Source organism: Harpia harpyja, chromosome 19 (genome assembly GCF_026419915.1).
Source record: "Harpia harpyja isolate bHarHar1 chromosome 19, bHarHar1 primary haplotype, whole genome shotgun sequence".
Classification (NCBI taxonomy): domain Eukaryota; kingdom Metazoa; phylum Chordata; class Aves; order Accipitriformes; family Accipitridae; genus Harpia; species Harpia harpyja.
In genome coordinates this window covers 16,806,455-16,827,149 of record NC_068958.1, presented here as the reverse complement: position 1 = coordinate 16,827,149, position 20,695 = coordinate 16,806,455, and the positions used below count along the sequence as shown (strand labels likewise).

The window sequence follows — 20,695 nt, the reverse complement described above, 5'->3', positions numbered from 1 at the left end:
GGGGTGCCCGCCCCCGTCCCCCCCCCCCCCCGGCCCCACGGGCCCCGGCCCGGAGCCGCCCCTGCCCCGCTCGGTCCCTCGGGAGCGGCCCCGCCCGGGCCGCGGTGCCGCTCGGCCGCGGGGCCGCGGCGCCTGGAGCCGGCGGCGAAGCCTGAGCCCGGGATCCCCCAGGGACCCCCCCCCCCCCCCCCGCGGATCCCCTCGGACCCCTCCGGCCCAGGGATTCCCCCACTGGATCCCCCTCCATGGATCCCCCTATATACCTCCCCGACTCCCCCCGACTCCCCCCCGGATCCTCCCCCGGATCCCGGCATGGACCCTCCCATGGACCCCCCCTGCCCCATGGATGCCTCCCCCATGGATTCCTTTGACCCATGGATTCCCCCCCCCCCCCGATCCCTCGCCCGCCATGGATGCCCCCGGATCCCCCCTCCACGACCTCCCCACCAGGGATCCCCTCCCACGCCCCACGGTCCCCCCCCCCCCCCGCCCCGCTCCAGGGACCCCCCGCCGCTGCCCCGGCCCCGCCCCCTCGGCCCGCCCCGCCTCCCGGCTCCGCCCCGCCCCCTGCCGGCCCCCGCCCCGCCCCTCCCGCCGTGGCCCCGCCCCCTCCCCCGGTAGCGGCGATGGCGGCGGCCGGCCGGGACGCGGCCTCGGCCAGCAGCGCGGGCGCGTGGGAGCTGCGGCACCTGCACCTCTCGCTGCGCGTGGCCTTCGCGGCGGCGGGCGCGGGGCGGCTGCGCGGGACGGCGCGGCTCGAGCTCCGCTGCGCGCGCGCGGGCGCGGGCCCGCTGCGGCTGGACGCGCACCCCAGCCTGGCCGTGCACCGCGCCGCGCTCCTGCCGCCCCCCGGGACCCCCCCCGGGACCCCCCCCGGGGAGCCGCTGCCCGTCGAGAGCCGCCCCTTCGCCAGCTACGGCAGCGCCCTGCACGTCGCCCTGCCCCGGCCCCTGAGCGCCGGGCAGCTCCTCACCCTCGAGATCGACTACGAGGCGGGCGAGGGGCCCGGGGTGAGCCGGGGGCACGGGGCACGGGCCACGGGGCGGGCAGAGCCCCCGGAGAGCACGGGTGGGCGAGCAGCTCCCTCACCCGGGGGTCTCCCCCTTCCCCCCCCCCCCCCCAGGTGTGCTGGCTCGCTCCCGAGCAGACGGCGGGGAAGCAGAAGCCCTACATGTACACGCAAGGCCAGGCCGTCCTCAACAGGTCCTTCTTCCCCGGCTTCGACACCCCCTCGGTCAAATGCACCTATTCGGCCACGGTGCAGGTAAGCGGTGCCCCCGGGAGCGGGTGGGGGCGCAGAGCCAGCCGCCCCCCTCGCGCCCAGCGGGAGCAAAACCCTCTGCCGGTTTGCAGGGTTTGCTCGCGGGGAAGCTGCCGGCTCAAACGTTGGGGCGTCGCTTCAGCAGCCCCGCTGCCCGGGCCTCTGCGCAGCACCAGCACGTTGGAAGGCGACGCTTGTCGCGCCGGCTTCAAATCCTCCACCGCGGGCCCCCAGCGGAGAAGGCGCTTGAGAAATAATTCATTTACGCTCCTACTTTTCTGTCATATTTGTCTTTAGATGAATACAAGCAGACCCCAGCGGTCCTCTCGCTTCTCCCCAGCCGCGCGTGCTGGGCGCCGCTTCGTGCGACGGCTTGTGAGCGGGTGCACGAGCCGGCCGGCCTGCTGAAAGCTCTTCTTTCCCAGGGGGAGGTGGCCAAAATAATCGATGCTTGATGCCACAATATCAGCTAACTGTTGGGACTGGCTTGGTGTTTAAACCTCTCTGCTCTCTTCCTGCTGCTGCATTTGTCAAAATAATTCCTCGAGTTATCACAGAAAAAACCTATTTTTGCCCCACAGCAGTCTGAGGGCAGCAGGATGCCCGCTCTTGGCGTGTGCAGTAGCGGGAGGACGACTGGGATGAGCCGAGTTTGGGGGGACACAGCTGGAGGAGGGGGTGACGCCAGGTGGCACCACGTCCTGGTGGCGGTGCTGGGGCTGCCAGGCTTCCAGGATGGAAGGAGCAGCCACTGGTCCCCAGGCTTAGTACAAAAACGGGACTAAATAATCCAAATTCCCTCCTTGTGTGCAGGCGGTCGTGCAGTGGTACCAGCACTGGGCTGCCCTGGCATGCCGGGCTGCCACAGGCAAGGGAAGCTGCTTATCAGGGTGACACCAAGCCAAGGCTGATGGCATGCGGTGGCATTGGCTGGTGATGCTGGAATTTATTTATTTTGTCTCTTGCTCTAATTTCTGCCCTTAAAGCTTCAGCTGCGTGTCCCCGCAACGGGTGAGCGCGGGGCCCAGCTGTCGCAGAGCCCTGGCGTGATGCTCTGTACCAAGAAAACCATATTCCCCACGGCACTGAGGGCGCTCGCCCCGCGTTTAGAAGAAGAGAGACCAGATCAGTCTCCCAGGGCTCGGGCCAGGCTGACAGATAGGCCATGGCTTCTACTTTGGCTTGAGAATACGAAAAACAAGTTGTTGTGCAAGAAATGGGAGGAGAGCCAGCATCTGAAGGATCTGCATCCTCTGCCCTTTCAGCACCTGCAGCTCCAGCATTTCTTTATCTCACTGGCACCTTGCACGGCAGGTCCGGCTGTCCCGGTGTTGCACCCAGCCAGTGTTTGAGCCCAAGTGCCGAGTGATGCTGTCGCAGGGATGCAGCTGTGATCCCAAGCTGGAGCTCGGGGTGTTACTGCCCTGCTCTGCGCCTCAAAAGTTACAGTGCCCACAGACCGGGCCACCTTCAGCGTGCTGGGACGTGTTTGCCATCAGACATTGTGGCGTCCCCGGCTGGGTTAGCTGATGTCCTGCTCTGTACGTTACAGATATAATAGATGTTTTTATCTACGTGTTCAGGTCCCCGAGGGTTTCACAGCTGTGATGAGTGCCACGAGCTGGGAGAAGCAAGACAATAACACTTTCGTCTTCAAGATGTCCCAGCCGATCCCCTCCTACCTGATCGCTCTGGCTGTTGGGGACATTGTGTCCGCTGAGGTTGGCCCAAGGTAAGCGGCTCTGGAGGGGACCCAAGCGTTAAGCCCTGGCTGTGGGAGCCACATGGTGAAGCTCCTGTGCCGTGCTGTCCCTGTGGCAGCTGCCTGCTGCCTCTTCCTGCACCGCTGGGCTCTGGAGGGCAGGCAGGCACGGAGACGCCGACCATAAGCATGTCCTCGTCAGTTCCCCGTCTGCTGTGCCTGTGGTGCTGCGTCATCAGACCATGGGCTCTGCCGGGTGAGGGTGCTTCTTGCTCTTGAGAGTGAGGCGGAAGCTCGGTGCTGGGTCCCCTCGCCTTCGAGGGTGTCCCTGGCTCTGCTTGTTTCACTCCCGTGCACGTGAATGAGAGCAGCAGGTCCCCGTTCACGGAGGGTCCCATGTCTCTTCCCAAGGCCGGTGGTTTGTTTGGATTCCTGGCTGTCACACTAGCCATATAAAAGCCCTTTGACATTCAGACAAGGAAAGAGATTACAGCAGTTTGCACTCTCATTAGCTTCCTTTATCAGTAGACTTTTATTTTGCCGTGGAATAAACACCTGCGGTTCTTGTCTGATGAAGCAATAGGGTAAAAGTCCGCTAATGATTAAAGCTTCCTCTTCTACACACTTGGCCAGGAGCCATGTCTGGGCCGAGCCCTGCTTGATCGAGGCTGCGAAGAAGGAGTACGATGGGGTGATTGAGGAGTTCCTGGCAGTTGGAGAGAAGCTCTTTGGACCTTATGTTTGGGGCAGGTACGGCCTCCTGTTCCCAAAGGGCTTTGCTCCCTGGGGCCAGGGAGGGAGCATCCCTCTGTCCCCAGCCGTGTCCACAGGAGGAGGTGGGTCCAACCCAAGCCGTCTGCTCTTCCCTGGCAGGTATGACATCCTGTTCATGCCGCCCTCCTTCCCCTTCGGCGGGATGGAGAATCCCTGCCTCACCTTCGTGACGCCCTGCCTGCTGGCCGGTGACCGCTCGCTGGTGGACGTCATCATCCACGAGATCTCCCACAGCTGGTTTGGCAACCTGGTCACCAACGCCACGTGGGGCGAGTTTTGGCTGAATGAAGGCTTCACCATGTACGCCCAGAGGCGCATTTCCACCGAGGTCTACGGTGCGTGGCCTTGCCCAGCCACGGGGCGCCAAGTCCCCGCGTGTGGCCATGCCATTGCAGGCAGGACCTGTGCTGGTCCAGGGTCCCTGTGCTGCGGCTCAGCGCATCCCTCCGAGCGCTGCGTGTGGGGCCGGAGCCTGCCCTGCATCTTGGAAGAGGTGAAGAGCAGCAGCCTGCAACGCCCCAGGGGTTTTGTGTTAGCAACAGAACTGCCTTCGCTCTGAGAGATGGATGGAGCCCCTGCAGACCCGTGCCAGGGATGTGGGCGCTGCGATCTTGCCCAGCCTCACCTTCCTCTTGCTCCTGCAGCTCCCTTGGGGAGCTGATCCGAGCCGGCCTGAGCTCCCCCCTGGACACTCGGTCACATCCAGCAGCTCAGGTGCTCCTGGCGCAATTTGCTGCATCCAGATAAATTTAAATGGCTCTAAAAGCCTCTTGCTAACCGAGGGCTGGGTTGCTGTGCCTCCCTGCAACTCCACCATCCCAATGCCTTGTTTATCGGTTTCCTCCTCTCCCAGCTCATAAGCTAATGCTGCTTCCCTCCCGTAGCAGCACCCGTTGCACTCGAAGCACACAGGGGTCTGGTTGTGGTCTCCCAATGCCTCCTGCTTGTCTCTGCCCAGGTTCGGCATACACCTGCCTGGAGGCTGCAACGGGAAGGGCTCTCCTGCGCCAGCACATGGACAACACCGGGGAGGACCATCCGCTCAACAAGCTGCGGGTGATCATCGAGCCAGGTCTGTGGGGTGTCCCCATCTTCCTGCAACCAGCTGGGTGTTTGTTTCATGGCTTGCAGTAAAACCGGTGCTGGTGGTGGGACCTGAGTGAGGCAATGGCTCCGGGGGTATGTGACAGGCTTGCACCCAGCACAGAAAGTGGACATCTCGGCACACACGAGGGCTGTTTTGTTTTGCAGATGGGCAGATGATTTCTGAGGGTTTTCCCTTTTTCTAGGTGTCAATCCGGATGACACGTACAATGAAACGCCTTATGAGAAGGGGTACTGCTTCGTGAGCTACTTGGCCCATCTCGTGGGGGACCAGAGCAAGTTCGATGCCTTCCTCCAGGTTGGTACAAGGAGGTACCAAGTGGACCTGCCAAGTCATACAAAACCCCACAGCAGGAGGCCGGAGCACAGCAGGACCCGGGAAAGGACGGGCTGAACAGGGTCGCTGGGGAGAGGAAGAGGAGATGGGAAGTAGAGGTGTTCACGGGGGGAAAGAGATGAGGGCAGAGCTTGGCATTGCGCTGGCAGCAGGTGGTGGCAATGCTCAGGGGTGTCCCAGGGGATGCAGGGGGCTGGGCAGCCCCTGGGGACAGAACGGGGGCTGGTGTGGGCTCAGCAACGCTAAACCCCCATGAGATGGAGCATGTGTCAGGGGTGAGCGTGTGCAGCATCACGCCCTGGCCGTCCCTGCAGGCCTACGTGAACCGGTTCAAGTTCCAGAGCATCACAGCGGATGACGCCCTTGGTTTCTTCCTGGAGTACTTCCCCGAGCTGAAGGAGAAAGGCGTGGACTCCATCCCAGGTCAGCATGGCGCCTTCTTGGCCAGGGGACTGGGGTGCCACTTTGCAAACTAGCACCCCACGGGCATCAGAGCCGTCCCGAGTCCCCTGCAGACCCTGTGCACATTAGTTTGTGCGTTTTATTGGTGACTGCTGCTACTGGCCTCAGCTCTGATGGAGGAGGCACAGCGCTGGCTGGCCTGGGATCAGGCACTAACCTGGGCTTGGGCGTGCACCCGCTCAGCCTGATTTTTTTTTCATACAAATCCAGTCCGTGCTCTGTGCTCAGGTGCTGTTTCATGGGGTTTCCCCGCGGACAGCTCAGCCTGGTGACTCTAGCACCAAGATGTGAGCATTTGCCAGCGGAGCCACTGGCGAGCAATGGGATGGGGCTCAGCCAGTGCCTCAGGCTCAGCTTAGCCTTGCTGCAGAGGTGCAGGCTTGGCAGGAGCTTTTCCTGCTGGAGCCGGTTCATCTTGCTGGCGGTGGCGGGGCTGTTAGTGCACAAGCACAGACGGAGCCTGGGATGGCTCAGCGGCCTCACCCTGTTAAGTCTGTACTTGTCACCATCCCTGGGCAGATTTGCTGGTGCTGGGGACGCTCTCAGAGAAGGCAGTGGGATGTCTGGGCAGCAGCACCCAGTGCGGGGTTCAGAAAACCAGTCCCAGCTCTCCCTCTCTTCCTCCCTGCAGGCTTTGAGTTCGACCGCTGGCTGAACACACCGGGCTGGCCCCCCTTCCTGCCCGACCTCTCGCCAGGGGAGCAGCTGATGAAGCCAGCAGATGAGCTGGCAGAGCTCTGGGCAGCCGACGGCTTGAACATGGAGGCGATTGAAGCCGTGGACATCGCGGTCTGGAGGACGTACCAGCTGGTCTACTTCCTGGATCAGGTCCTGCAGAAATCTCCCCTGCCAGAAGGTGAGGGCCGGGTCACTTCCCGGGGCTCTGGTACTCAGAGGAGACACAGGGTGACGTGCCCCAGTCCAGCCAGTTCGCTGGGGATGTGAGGACACATCAGCGGGACGCAGGGGTGCATGGCCATCAGCCCATCTCCACTGCAGTCCAGCAGTGCAGTTCCTGATGTCTGGGAAGCCTCGATCAGTGTGGTGGGGGGGTGGAGAGCCAGGGGAAGTGTGTCCCTGGATGTACGGGGACACATGCAGTGGCAGGGAGGAGCCCTGCTGTCCCCAGGCTGGCTCAGCTGGGCTGTCACCTCCCCATGTCACCTCACCTTTCCTTGGCGGTCTTTGCTGAGGGACCTCCCCACCCTTCGTGCTAGCATCCCAAGCCACTGGGCACGTGGCTCTGCAGGTCTGCCTGGCCCCAGGAGGCCCAACATGAGCACCCTCCTGCCTGGAGCCAGCGAGTGCCTGGGATGCTCCCAGAGCTGGGGGTGCTGGGAGGCTTGGGGAGGGTCCAGGGCTGGCCCGAGGCTGGGAGCATCCCAGAGGATTTGCAGCACAGCCAGGATGGGCTCACAAGGGTCCCCTCAGAGCGGGGGCTGGGAGCTGGAGGCAGAGTCCCTGCGGAGATGGCGACGATCCCCCCCCCCCCTCGCAGGGAATGTGGAAAGGCTGAGCAAGATGTACCCAAAGATCTCCAAGGCCCAGAACGCTGAGCTGCGACTCCGCTGGTGCCAGATTGTCCTCAAGAACAACCTTGAGGCCGAGTACAGCAAAGTCAAGGACTTCCTCCACAGCCAGGTTGGTCCCTGCACAGTGGTGGCTGTGCCCAGCAGCGTGCCATCGGGGGAGAGACTGGCATGGGGCACAGGGCCTTCTGTACCAGAGGGCCAGGGGTTGACTCTTGCTCTTGAAGGTTTGGGTTGGAAGGGACCTTCAAAGATCATCTAGCCCAATCCCCCCGCCGCCATGGGCAGGGACATCTTCTGCTAGATCAGGTTCCTCAAAGCGCCGTCCAACCTGACCTTGAACACTTTCAGGGCTGGGGCATCCACAACTTCTCTGGGCAACCTATTCCAGTGCCTCACCACCCTCATTGTACAATATTTCTTCCCTATGTCCAATCTAAACCCACATTCTGTCAGTTTAAACCTCCCTCCTTGTCCCGTCACTACAAGCCTTGGTAAAAAGTCTCTCTTCTTCTTTCTTATAAGCCCCTTTATATAGGGAAAGGCTGCAGCAAGGTCTCCCCAGAGCCTTCACTTTTCCAGGCTGAACAATGTCAACTCTCTCAGCCTCTCTCCATAGCAGAGGTGTTCCAGCCCTCTGCCCATTTCCATGGCCTCCTCTGGACCTGCTCCAACAAGTCCACGTCTGTCTTGTGCTGGGGGCCCCAGAGCTGGCTGCAGTGCTCCAGGTTGGGGGCTCAGGAGAGCAGAGTAGAGGCACAGAATCACCTCCCTCAACCTGCTGGCCATGCTTTTTTTGATAGAGTTGGCTTTTGGGGCTGCGAGTGCACATTGCTGGCTCATGTCCAATTTGTCACCCACCGGTACCCCAAAGCCTTCTCCACAGGGCTGCTCTCAATCTGTCCATGCCCCAGCCTGTACTGAGAGTGGGGATTGCACTTGGCCTTGTTGAACTTCAAGAGCTTCTCATGGGCCCACTTATTCTCCAAGGTCAAGGTCTTCTCCCCTCTCCAGGTGCCGTAGTCCCAAGGGCTGCCCACGGTGGCATTTTCTACCCTGTCCTCTCTGTGCTCTCTCCCTGGTCAAGAGCAGGGCGATGCTGGAGGTGTTGTGCCCTGCGGGGAGATGTGGGGCTCCTGGGGCTTCACCCCACTGGAGCTGGGGAGGAGGCTGGGGGTGTAACCCTGCTCTGTCTCTGCAGGGGAAGCAGAAGTACACTCTGCCCCTCTATCGTGCCATGTGGGCTGGGTCAGAGTCTGCCCGGGCCCTGGCCATGGAGACCTTCTCTGCTACGGCCCCCCAGCTCCACGTCAATGTCCAGAACTACGTCAAGAAGATCCTGGGCTTGGAGGTGGTGGAGGACTAGTGCAGCCTGGGCTCCGCTGCCTCTACCGGCTTTCCCTCTGGCAGGACCTCAGTGCTTCCTCACTGCACACATTTCCTTATTAAAGTTTGTAATTTTTTTCTCTTTGTGCTTTTCCTGTTCTCAGTGATCCATGGGCGGCCTTAGTGTGACTCCCTGCTCCTCTTGCCCAGGAACCAGGCTGGTGCCCCAGGAGGTGACTCTGCCAGCCCTGGTCTGTGATGCACAGGTTGCTCCTCCCTCTTCACACACCAAGGTGTCTGCCCCCCCCCCCATCACACTTGGGGCTCACTTTGGAGTCAGGGAAAGGGGTGCACTCCTGCTCTCCCACCAGCAGTCCCTCTCCTGGGGGGGGCCAGTGCTCTGCAGCAGGGCAGGCAGCATGCCAAGCCCCAACAGAGAGCTGCCACCAAACTGGCAGCATCGCGTGGGCTCCCGTGCCTGCCCCCAGCTCCGTGCAGGCAGGAGGAGGTGAAGGCACCCGGCTGCTGCACAGTCCCCGGGGGAACCCGTGCCTGGTGGGAGCAGCCGTTGGGGGGCTAAGGCCACCTTGTAAACCTGGACCTAAAACACAGGGACTGACAACAGCAGATTTCTGAACAGCAGCGTCATGGATGGGGGGTTTCTGCCCCCTGCACAGCCTGACAGGCTTTTAGCCAGGCATCTTCAGTTGGGAAATCAACCCCCTGCTCTGGTGAGCAGCCAGGTGCTGACAGCAAATGCCACAAGGCCAAACAGGCACGGAGGTGATGCCGTGTGCTTACTGGGACCTGCTCTTTGCAGTTTGCTGGGATAAATCCCAGAGTGTTGACAATGGTGCAAGTAAAGCATGACTTGAGGGCTTTAAAGATCCAGCGTGGCCTACATATGGTGGAGACTGTAGGAGTAAGACAAAGCTAGGCAGCCACAGTTAGTTACTCTCTACCAAATGCAGGAATATGAGCATGCTCCCCAAAATTCCAGTACAAAACTGCCCCAGGGCTGCACCAACACCAATAACACCAGTAACCTGCTGGCCATAAAGGCCCCCGAGGCCACCGTCCCAAAAGGATGCTCTGAAGTGGGGATAACAAGAACACCCAATTGCCTCAGAAAGCTCAAATAAACCCCACTGCATGTGCTGGCCCTGCTGCCAGGTCTGTGGCAGTAGCTCCTCCAACACCAGCTGCAACTGCCAGACCTCCCGTCCTGCGATCCCTTAGGAAACCCAGGGGTGCCCCATGGGGCTGGCAAGGCCGTCCCTTTTGGACCGTGCATCCACCTGACCCTACAGGCCTGGCCCATTTCCCCCCCGACAGCCCTGGCACTTCTCTTCCCTCCTTCTCCCGAGACCCAGCCCAGCCCTGCGGGACCAAACCGCAGGGGGACCCACCACAGCCCCCACTGTGCTCCCAGGTGCAGGGGGGACAGCTCAGGCCCCCACTGGACAGGTCCCCATCTCCTCTCTTGGAGGGGTGCACAATCCCGGCACACTGCACAACAGCAGCCCAGAGGCAAATCATGACAACATAACAGTGCCATGGACCGCAATTTTTCGGACAATAAATCTCACTGATGCAATGCAACTCTGACCAAGCACTACGGTCACTAGAGCCGGGACTAAGCCAAAACCATCTCCAAAGCAAGGACGCCCACAGTGCCCCAGCTCAGAGGGTGCAGAGGCTGCACACTCCCTCGCAGATGGGCTCAGGAGTAAGCTCCAAACAGCAAATAGTTCGAGAAAATGGAGTCAAAGGGGCTGGTTATGGCATGGTTGCAATCAGGCCGTTCTTCCTTACTGGGAACAAGGCTGCACGTGTTTGGGAAATGGGTGTCCTCTAGTGGATTCAGCATTGCTGAAAATAACTTGTAGTATTCTTACAAGTTCTAGCGTATAAACTTTCTCCATTTGCAGATCTTCTGGTTTCCCAGGGAACGTGCAGACTGTTGGTACAATTAACATGACCTCCGACAAGAAACTTCATTACCTGTGAGGCATCTGGAAATAATCCCTCTGGTTGAAAATGAGCCCTTGGCTCTCAGATGCCTCTGCCACCTCTGGTCTGACCCACCTGAGCAAGCCATCAGCTGCGAGACAGATCGAGTGGTCCCTAAAGCACCTCCCTTGTATTAAATGAAATGACAGATTCTCCGTTCCACAGAGACTGCAATGCCCTCAGCATACTGAAGCACGCACATGCATGTCATGCTACAGGATGCTGAACAGGAGCTCACAACTCGTACTGCACCAGGAACACTTCACTGGCCTGAATTAAAAATTATGGCCGCAAGACTGGAAACACAGGAGCTGGGCAGCTGTGCTTCTCAGGAAGGATCTTCCACCACTCCACCTCAAGCCAGCTCTTGCCATTCCAAAGAGCCAAGTAGAGAGCAGCACCACGTCAGTGCTGCCTTCTGCTTCACCTCTGCGAACTGGTGCAGCTTAAGGCAGGACAAGATTTCGATTCTCAGCTTCTGTGTCACTCCCTCCTCTGGGCTGCCTTGGTGGCTCTCAGCAGGACTGGGGAGCAGTTCTGATGCTTCACCAACACCAGCTGATCTCCGACGCTCCCCAACCAAGCTGCGTCATTCAGCAGCCAGAGAGAGGTACAGCTCCTCTCCCCTCTGCAGTGTGGGAAGCATCCAGCGCAGCGGGGAGCTGGGGAGCTGCAACCGGGAGGGAACAGCAGCTGCTTCTGAACTGGCTGGGAAGGGAGGTCTGCCTTCATTCACCTTCCCGCAAAGGCAACAACTAACGAAGACACTTCAGCATAAAATTAGTAACAAGATGTAGCACGCTTATTTTTAACAAAGTGACCTTCATCGAGCTCGGAGCTCTTCTTGCTTAATTTTTTCCAAAATGAAAGCCAAGTCAATCATGAAATGCCAGGAGAAGATGTTAACTCTTTATTAATAAATTGATTTAGAAAAGCTTAGCAAGACAGGATTAATGGATTTGATGGTCAGAAAGGACCCTGTAATCTTCTAGTCTGACCTGCTGCAGAGCACAGGTCTGGACTTCCCACAGCCCACCAATCCAGGCAGTTGCCAGAGGGCTTATCTTTTAATCCATGCCATGGAATCTCTGAAAAGTCACTACATTCTGGTCCAACGGTCAGCCTCACTGCGAACACCATGCTCTCTGTTTCCAGTTTTGTTTTATCTGACTTCTCCTTACAGCCCCTGGCTGTGTCAGCTGAAATTCTTTAAATAGTATTCTTTAAATATTGTGTTTCAAAGTATTAATGACTCTCTTACTCATGACTGCTTTCTTTTACAATATAAAAGTAATAATGGGCTTGATTCTGAACTTAGTTACTCCCCAAACCATGTGGAATAAATTCATTCCTGTAATGGTTTCAATTTTACAGTTGCGTAACAGAGACCAAACCCTTCTCCACAAAGGTACAAACTGAGCAAATCCACAGGAGAGCAAGTCAGCTGTCCATGCTTCTCTGGGCCGCCTGTTACATTGCGTAGATATTCTGAACAGCTCAGTGTGGAATGGTAAAAAAGAGAAGCAGCTGTAAAATTCTAGGTTTTTTGAGGAACAAATGAGAAGTTCGATTACCAAAGCATGTCATATGTCTGAGCCCAGCTCTGCGCACTGCTTGTCTGATATGTGGTTAGCTAATGACTCTATGATGTCAAGAAGGAGTAGCTGACTTAGGGAGCGGAGATTTGGCAACTTGGAGACCTTCAAGGAAAAGAAAAACACAACAGAAAAAAACAGAAAGAAATTAAAACCCTCCCCAAATCATAGCTGATGTATCACTGTTTTACCCCTGCCACCCCACGTGAAACAGGCAGGTCAGGCAAGTCAAAGGCTGGGCATGTACGGCGTGAAATCACAGTCGTGGAGCTGGGCTGCAGAGGATGGCCCATGGGGCCTCCAGTCATGACTTCCTGCGCTTATAACCCAATTTCAGACTGCTGCATGGAGGGGATGGGAATGGAGAACAGCAGAAATGCTGACCCCAGCACTGCCTCTCTGAGAAAGGAGTGTAATTACTGTTTATATTGACAACTCTACTGCTAATGGACGCCAATTAAGCACTCTCCTGAAAGCAAAGTTGAGGACCAGCACAGCCCTGAACTTTGAAGTCTGTGTGTTTCTACTGAGAACATGACTTAGGACCTGATCTCTTCACTCCTGTGTGCTCCTAAGGAGGAGTCGTGCTTAGTGTCCCTGCTGATTTTGCTGGCATGCCTCCTGCAGTCAAAGCAGGTCACTGGAGCACTAGCCAACAAAAACCATCACCATGTCAGATATATGAGAATCTACAACAAACTTTATGCTCTTAGACTGTTCAGAAGCTCAACTGTTATCAAAAAGGAGCTCTACACATTCCTTCCTTCTCCACAACCTCATAGTAACGAGCCAGTAATCCTTCTTTCTAGTTATTAACATACATGCCCAGCCTTGAAGGCAGACTCTGCCTAAAAGCCTGTCCACTTACACAACCTGTATTAACTGATCTAATAAAATATTATCACCTCACTCTAAGAAGCTTGACTGTGATAAAGAATAAAGATGTCCCAAGAATATTTTGAAACCCAGGAAAGAAATGGCTGAGTACACTTTCAGAAAGAGCTCAGGACATGTGCTTGAAGTAATAACCCCAAAATAAGGGTCCGCAAGGACTGGAAGGGAAAGAGACCCCCATAACACTGGTGGGAATCCTGCCCCTGCACTGAGGCACGCACTGCGGAGGAACAGATCAGGGTGTCAGTACGAACGCTTCAGAACAGCAGTTTTATTAGGGCTTTTGCACAATACTGACACACAAAAGCCTAAAAACATATTGCCCAAATTAAGGAACCTCTGGGAACAGCTCTTCAATTAATGTTCTCACTGTGGGGAAAACTCCTTAACAGTCCGAATCAAGAACAGCATTAATCAAGCTGGAAGAACAGGAGATCCCAACGGCCATACACCCAGCCTGTCTAAGTCCTGATGACCCACTGGGCTTGCGCAGCTAGAACAAATCACCCTTCAGAGCCTGTGGCTTGCCAGGGAGCAGAACGGCAAGCGTTTGTGCCCAGCCACACATAGAGTCACCCAGTGCTGGGCCAAAAATCACACACTGAAGCCTCTCAGGCCAAAGAAAAACACTGCATAATTAAGATTTCTTAGTGCACATCTGCTTGACAGTCTTCCAGCCACATTTTGATGAAAACTGTTTTAACAGTCAACAGTTTAAATATAGAACATTTCTACATATTCTGGTTAGTGGAGTACAATTGAGTAACTCCCTCCAGTTCAAATCTCTTTTTCTGAAATGTTGCAATGTTCATTTCCCCCCAGTATGTTCTGGTGAGAATCGTGCCAACCTGTTTGTCTTCCTGTGGCCTCCACTGGGAAGTTGAGACCATGAGATTTCAGCTCTCAGGGACTGCAATGCATTGACCGCAAACCCCAGGAGATGTCCCAACCACCAGGCTATCCTGTAACCCCGCAGTGGGACCATTCTCCATCCCCTGCTGAAGCTGGGCCACTCTGCAGGATTCATGAGGCCAGAAGAAGATACATAAGATCAAGGCAGGGGCTGTAACCTCATGCTGGGGATTATCCATTGGGAGTGTGATTCCTGGATGCTGGCTCCACTCTCAAAGCTTTTTATGCATTTTCAGTTATTTCCGAAATGTAAAATGCATCACGCTTGGGCAACTTAGGCATTTAATAAAGAGCCCAAATACCTCCCTCTGTCTCATCTCTAGATACAAACTGGACTTAGCAGTGCTTTCTTTACCCATAGGCAGCAGCAGGAGAATTGTAAGCTTAAATATACAAAGAGAGCGAGCTACTTGAATACTAACTAGGGAATTATTATCAATCAGTGTGCAGCATCCAGAAATCCCAACTCCTATGATTTACCTACCAATTTCAACAATGCTAATAAGTTGTGCAATGAACTGGTGACATGCTGGGAAACTTTCATGGAGGGATCATATTTCATAGGAACTAAATGACAATACCCTTATTCTCTCGAGCGAGGACAGAAATATCAGCACATCAGGCTCTTGACCTTTCCTATCACTAATGCATCATCCCACGTATCAAAACATGGAAACTACAGAAAGCCCAGCCAGGATATGGTAATTTGCCTTTTGAGCACATGACAATATAACATCTATGACAGAGAATACTTCAAGAGAAATCTGAACAGCACATTCGTAACTGCTAGTGAAAGAGAGATTTGTGCCCGCAATACATAACAAACTTATCTTGATATACACATGAGAACCCAGCGATGGCATGGCACAAAATTAGCAGCTGGAACAAGTGGAAATGGAAGCAATCCTGGGTAACTTCTGTTTTGGAAGGTCTTCACATTTCCAGACTAGGCTGTTCTAGTCTTTCCTTTATTTTTGGTCTGAAAAGTATGCCTAGCGGACTTGTCAGTGAGTGTCAGTAACACGCAGCCAGCTCTCAGCTGTCTCACATGAGAAAGAATGAAATGGATTCCTATATTAATGTGTCTTTAACCAACACAGTGAAAGAGGACAGCAGCTCTCAAAAGCCCCAGAAAAGATGCAACCAACCTTGGTGAACTGGTGAACGATGATGTGCAGGCAGTGCCTCTTCATATCCAGGGCTTGGGTCTTGTCAGCTGCCTCTAAAATCTAGAGCAAAAGCAACAATGTGATTTTCCTTCTGCATAGCTCAGATGTACAGTGCACAAACACTGTTCTGACTCAGAGGAGGTAATTCCTGTGAGCTAGGGAAACATCTCAATTTTTTATTACAAAGCTGAATCTTTTCTGAACTATTCAAAAATAAGCCTTGGATTTAAAATGTATGGAGTCCTCAGGAGATAACCAGTAGGAAACTGCAGATCTATTTCAGAGCCAGGTTCCCTGAAGTGCCCCAGTGAGACTGGCAAGACCCAAAAGCAGTTAACACTAGAATTGATTCTGCTCATGTTGCAGAGGATTGGGTCTGCCTACCTAGTAGATGGCATTGTAGGCCTTCTTATCACAGAATATTTTTTTGTTAGCTTAAACTTCGTTGCCAGATCCTGTCAGCATTACTGATAAAACAAGGCTGATGTCACCTGCACATCACTGTTTGCGCTGGTACAAACGTCTATCGGAGAAGGGTTTGGAGTTGAGTGCTCAGCAGCACATGGTACATCTTAAAAAGACCTTTAGAAACACTGGTCTACAATGGGGGATGAGGAGTTCAAGAGGAACATCCTGTTGGCTAGTTGAGCCATATCTGCTAAACACTTCAGCACAGGAGCACTAGTGACACAAAAAGCAGATAAGGAAGCAAAGCTGCTGAAGGCTGCACTCCTACATACGTGTTAACCACACAGGACCACTATTAAAAGGGTTTGTGCAGTCTCAGTGGATGTCAGTTTGGAAGCAACTCAGTGAACCTGGCACTGGGGGTACCCACTTGACTAGACCCTTTGGCTTTCCTGTATCTCAGTCCAGCGACTACTCAAAGTGCTTGAGGACAGTTACCTGGAGTACATTCTCCACTGTGACATTCATTTCTAGATTCTGCTTACAATAGGCTTGTAGTCTGTTGTTGGAGAAGCCGTAATAGTAAGGTGCAGCAAAGAGGTAGCTATTAATCTCATTAAGGAAAAAAAGGTAAAGCAAAGGTAACGGCACTGATTGTAAATACAGGTCAATGATAGAAGTTAAAATGGAGTGCCTGTTAATGCGACCCTGACAAATAATCCTCCCAAGTTGTGCCTGGCAATCTAGAGCAAAAGGAAGGTGAGCTGCTGTACATGCACTTTAGACAGATGCTTCAATTACTTTAGATTTAAGGATACAGGGAGTCTTCAGGAGGCATGTTTACTTCTCCATAATAAATGTATCTAAGCATAGATTCAAATGCTTGCTTGCTGGGAACCATTTCACCTATAGAAATATTCACTTGCCCATCTTCCGGCATAAAGGAACGGAACATGGCTTCAAAGTAACTGGAAAAGGAAATAAAACTGATTTAACACATTCTGCAGACAGATGGTTTAACGCAGTATTGTTCAAAGGCTGCTGTTAAGCACCGCAGCTTCCAAAGAAGCAAATTCAGGTGACAACCTGGACAAAAACACTGCTACATTATTGTTTCATATATGTCTGCCTGTGAGAGAACTCCAAATATAACCCCCCCAATTTTCATCAGCGCTACCTGAAATTTGTCTCTTTTTCTAGAAAATTAGGACACAAGCGCTTTGATTTTCATCTAATTTGCATAAGACACAGTAGAGAGCTTAAAGCATTATGAATTTCCTTGGTATCTACAGGCTGCCAATCATGCAGGGCTGTTTTAAGAGCTGTGAAATGCTTCTGGTAAAATACCACGGTACCTAATACTGAATACTATTACTGGGACTGGAAAAAAATTGTGACAGTATTTGAAATAGAAATTTGATGTGAACACTTAAGGTTTGGCAGAACACAGAGGTGCAGGTACACAGAACACACAAGCGAAGGACAAACCCACTTCACCCACATACTGAGGAGGGATAATAGTACCCATCTTCAGAAGGGTGAACTACTTGCCTCTGCAACAAAGCGTGGGAACAATCTAGTCTCTGTTATGCACCATTTTTTGTTACGCTTATTCATACCCAGTCTTAAATATAAGCAAGTGAGAAAGAGATTCAAGTTTCACGTGATTCAAAATGGATGTTCACCGTCAGAAGACTCTTTCTGACCTCAGTGGACATCTGTTGCTTTCCACTTCACTGAAACCGCCTTATGTTTTACACCCTTTTTCCCTTCCTGTGATTTTACAGATTCTTTGTCTTGCAGTGCAGCTTCTTACACATCCTCTAGAGAATCTCTACGGTTTTAATTTCCTCCTATCTTTCCCTGCTGGGTATCAAATTGACAAAAAATATTTAATCACCGTTGCTTAAAGGCTTATTACACTCATTGAGCAAAGCTGCATCTTGCACTTCATGGGGATACAAAGTTCCTCCCTGCCTTCTAAAAAATTCAAGCTGACCCACAGATTGCACAGCACTGCATTTTACACATACAGTATTTGTTACAGTTTTAGTAAACAGCAACTCACCTGGAGCGGGCTGCTAGGATTGCTTTATGGGCTGGCCGTGGGTGGCCATCTAAGAGAAGGATGATATCACAGAATTCAGTCCCGGCTCCTTCTAGGTAAGCCTTCATGTCCTGAATTAAAGATGTTCCTGAAAGTTAAGGTAATGAAATAGTTAAAGACACGATAGTTCCAGGTGACCAGGTACTATCAAACTAATATATGGCCAAACCATAGCTCCAGCCCCTCTTGCCTTAGGGACCCTTGAGGTGAGTTTGAGGTAGGCCCTTCCTCATAATCCTGGAGCAAAATGAGCTTCATCCTTCCCCATCACAATCCATTACCTACTGCCCATCCCTGAAACAAACCTGGCAGCTCTGCTTCCAAACCACTGACAGCAAACACTGGCAGTGGCTGCACTGAAAGGTGTTGTCTATAGATAAAGAAATCTGACTTTTCCCCACCCTTTTCTTTTCATTATTTCCAACCACCAGGAATATAAAATTTCATCTCTTCATGAAAAAGATTTCCCAAATCCTCAATAAAGGCTTCTTTTATCCAACATTTTAACTAACCTTTGAAAATACACAATAACTGCAAAATAGAGCACAAGCAAGTCTGATCCAAATTCACTCATAATTTCAAAGTTCATCTTTCAATTTTTTGATGTTTGGGTCTCGTGCCATTCCAGCTCTGGATACAGAAGCTGGCTATGCCAACTTCCTGGATGGTGCATGGTGCACCTCTCTTCTCCCTGGGACAAATGCCAGCCAAAGGCTTTCTACTTGACCTTCCAGGACTGGCTTCCCCATCTTTCTCTCCAGTCCCCAATTATTTTTGTGCAGTATTCCAAATCAACACTGGCAATGCCTCTGAACTTTGTGGCCTCAGCAAATTTCACTGTTACATTCCTTTTCTTGTGTGTCAGGCTGATAAAATCTTGAATAAGACTAGTCCTGGATCAGTCCTTGATGAATTCCGTAATAGAATTGTAAATCAAATCTTCTCCTTCCAGCACAATCACAGAATGAAAATGAAAGGCATGACCATTAGTGCAGGTTATTTATCTTCTCAAAGAATCAGGATATTTTATTGCAAGAAGAACACAACTATATTTAACATGACCTCTCATGTATTTTGATGGGGATACTGTTTTGATTGAAGCTCACTGGAAAAAGAACCGGCATGCCCTGTCTTAGTCTGGGAAACAGCCTAAGTGCAGTTATACCAACTGGAGAATCAGTGGTCTGCAGTGGTCTACTTCCTAGGCTGTTTACTAGACTAAACAAACCATTAGCAATGCAAAAATAGCACAACTAATTATAAAGCATAAAAGTTACCAATGTCAAGTGGCTGATCGGAATGTGTTCGAACAGGAGGTTGCTGTTTTCTCCGTACAATCTCCACTATGAGGGATGAAGAAAGATGCTCAAACTCCTTCATCATTATTACCTGATTAAAATGTGATTCCTTCACCACAAAGTTCAGGCAATGTTCCTTAAAAAAACCCAATATTAATTAAAAAATTATAGTTTACTGTATGAAGTCACCCTCCAGCATCACATAAATGTTACCATGTCACACATGTAAACAGCCATCCTTTTCTTATGACCCTCCACCTGGATCCTGCAGCTGAAGCTATCAAACAATGACCTCTTTATTAGGTGACCACTTAGGCTCCTACTTGAACAGGAAATTCAGGACAATGCTAAGCATCTAGAAAAACATGACTAAGAAATAATAACAAGGAAAAGATTAATTGTCTCCCATCTAGCTGCTCTGAAGCTTTCTAAAATAGGAATCTCGGGAGATGCCAAAAACCTCACGGAGCTAACTAAGATTGGTTGCCATCTCATAATAATTCTTTATACAATTAGATACAGAAGTTAATTAGAAGGGTGAAGAGACCTTAACTCTTAACACTATCCATTAAGGGTACAGATATTTTGCAGGACTTCCTTGTGTGGATTTTGCCTTAACCTTTTCTGTAAAGGCTGCAGTCTGAAAGAGCTCTTGTAGGTTCTTGTATGACAAACTTGCTAGAAAAATCAATGTGGTGGAAAGGTGACAAATGAACCAGACCTAATGCTAAACAGTTAAAGTGACAAAAAATGGCACGTCGTTTGCCAGTGTGAACCAAGGTTTTCCCTCAGGACGCTTGAATAAGCAAAAAATATAATCTATACCAGCTCACCATAAGGTGAGTAAAAAATTCACCCAAAGAATAATTACTACTGTCCATTTTCTGCAAGTTATTTCACCTGGGATCCAAAGGGATCTGTTGAGGACCCATCTGTAAAATGTTTTGAACAGTCACTAGGATGCCAGAAAGAGCAGCCTTCTGCAGATGGCACCTACCCACGAGGACTAACGCGCCCTTGAGAAGACAGGATGCCAACTCAGGGTGATCCTGACCAAATGGAGTTGTGTGGAAGAGCCCCTGTGTGGTAGCTGAGGCAGGTGGAGGTAGCTGGCTAATCTGAAATTATTGGCACTAGATACACCAATGCTGAGATATTTGCTTGAGCTTCTGGGCAGCTAATGGCATCATGGTCCTATGCACCAAAGGCTGTGCCAGCATTTACATACTTGCTGCTGACTCTGCTGCTGTCCTCCTGGATGCCTTTCCTTTGCCCAAATCTAGTGCATAAAGAGTGCCTGAGGAAGTGCTGGTGCATACCGGTTTCTCTAGCCTCCCTCTGCTTGCAATTGTCAGCTATATGGCCAACTGATGCGCACAGGCTGCTCAAACAGGCATTGCATGATCTTGCACTGACTCTTGGACTTGGGGTGGAGGATCGTCTTCTCTGCAGCTTTAAGCAGAACTGGCTCTGGCTGCTGTTGGTGGGAACCAGACCATCACAGTAAATCCTGGTCTGAAGCCTGGGGGTATCGACTCTCCCATGACTTTCAGCAAATGCCTAGAAGCCCTTGACCCACTACACAGAGATGGAGAATTGCAGACACATTTTTTTTTTCAGTAGAGTGTTTTTCAGATCAAAGGCATGAGAACAGAATTTAGTTTTTTCATCAGACCAGGTGAAAGAACCTCTTTGCAGTCTCCATATAAAACAGTGGGACCAGAAAATGCACTGGTTCCATCTTGCTACAGTGAGAGTGAATTGATGAAGAGCCAAAGTCACTCTGCCCTTTACATCCTGCAGG

At 52.5% G+C, this 20,695-nt stretch overlaps 2 protein-coding genes across 8 annotated transcripts in view; one reads left to right on the top strand and one right to left on the bottom strand.

Annotated features, from left to right (window-relative positions):
* Positions 1–601: 601 nt before the first annotated feature.
* On the top strand, positions 602–10,632 carry RNPEP (arginyl aminopeptidase). Of its 3 annotated transcripts, none has more exons than XM_052814556.1 (11): positions 602–1,010; positions 1,124–1,264; positions 2,845–2,993; positions 3,597–3,713; positions 3,837–4,072; positions 4,696–4,809; positions 5,027–5,139; positions 5,493–5,601; positions 6,272–6,496; positions 7,139–7,281; positions 8,371–8,637. In XM_052814556.1, exons 1-11 carry the CDS (start codon positions 627–629, stop codon positions 8,533–8,535), a joined length of 1,896 nt encoding a protein of 631 aa, XP_052670516.1. In that variant the 5' UTR covers positions 602–626; the 3' UTR covers positions 8,536–8,637. The 3 variants fall into 3 exon arrangements, with proteins under 3 accessions (XP_052670516.1, XP_052670518.1, XP_052670517.1); XM_052814558.1 differs by lacking the exon at positions 8,371–8,637 and adding an exon at positions 10,427–10,632 and having other exon boundaries at positions 607–1,010; positions 3,597–3,720; positions 3,844–4,072; XM_052814557.1 differs by having other exon boundaries at positions 609–1,010; positions 3,597–3,720; positions 3,844–4,072.
* A 763-nt stretch (positions 10,633–11,395) lies between these two features.
* Positions 11,396–20,695, bottom strand: part of LZTR1 (leucine zipper like transcription regulator 1) — a 38,717-nt gene continuing 29,417 nt past the window's right edge. For 4 of the 5 annotated variants that reach the window (XM_052814553.1, XM_052814552.1, XM_052814555.1 and 1 more), the window contains 6 exons: positions 18,871–19,027; positions 17,555–17,681; positions 16,305–16,454; positions 15,985–16,090; positions 15,058–15,138; positions 11,396–12,208 (listed from right to left, as the gene is read on the bottom strand). In XM_052814553.1, the coding sequence (XP_052670513.1) occupies positions 12,092–12,208; positions 15,058–15,138; positions 15,985–16,090; positions 16,305–16,454; positions 17,555–17,681; positions 18,871–19,027 (738 nt within the window). In that variant the 3' untranslated portion in view covers positions 11,396–12,091. The remainder of the gene's footprint in view (positions 12,209–15,057; positions 15,139–15,984; positions 16,091–16,304; positions 16,455–17,554; positions 17,682–18,870; positions 19,028–20,695) is intronic. The other variant, XR_008239306.1, reaches the window with a different exon arrangement.

What these genes read in the sequence shown, in the direction of transcription:
- RNPEP (XM_052814556.1), top strand. Translation starts at nt 627, where the DNA reads ATGGCGGCGGCCGGCCGGGACGCGGCCTCGGCCAGCAGCGCGGGCGCG. An exon ending in CCTATTCGGCCACGGTGCAG is followed by an intron (nt 1,265 to 2,844) that starts GTAAGCGGTGCC and finishes CTACGTGTTCAG; the next exon opens with GTCCCCGAGGGTTTCACAGC. An exon ending in TCCGCTGAGGTTGGCCCAAG is followed by an intron (nt 2,994 to 3,596) that starts GTAAGCGGCTCT and finishes ACACTTGGCCAG; the next exon opens with GAGCCATGTCTGGGCCGAGC.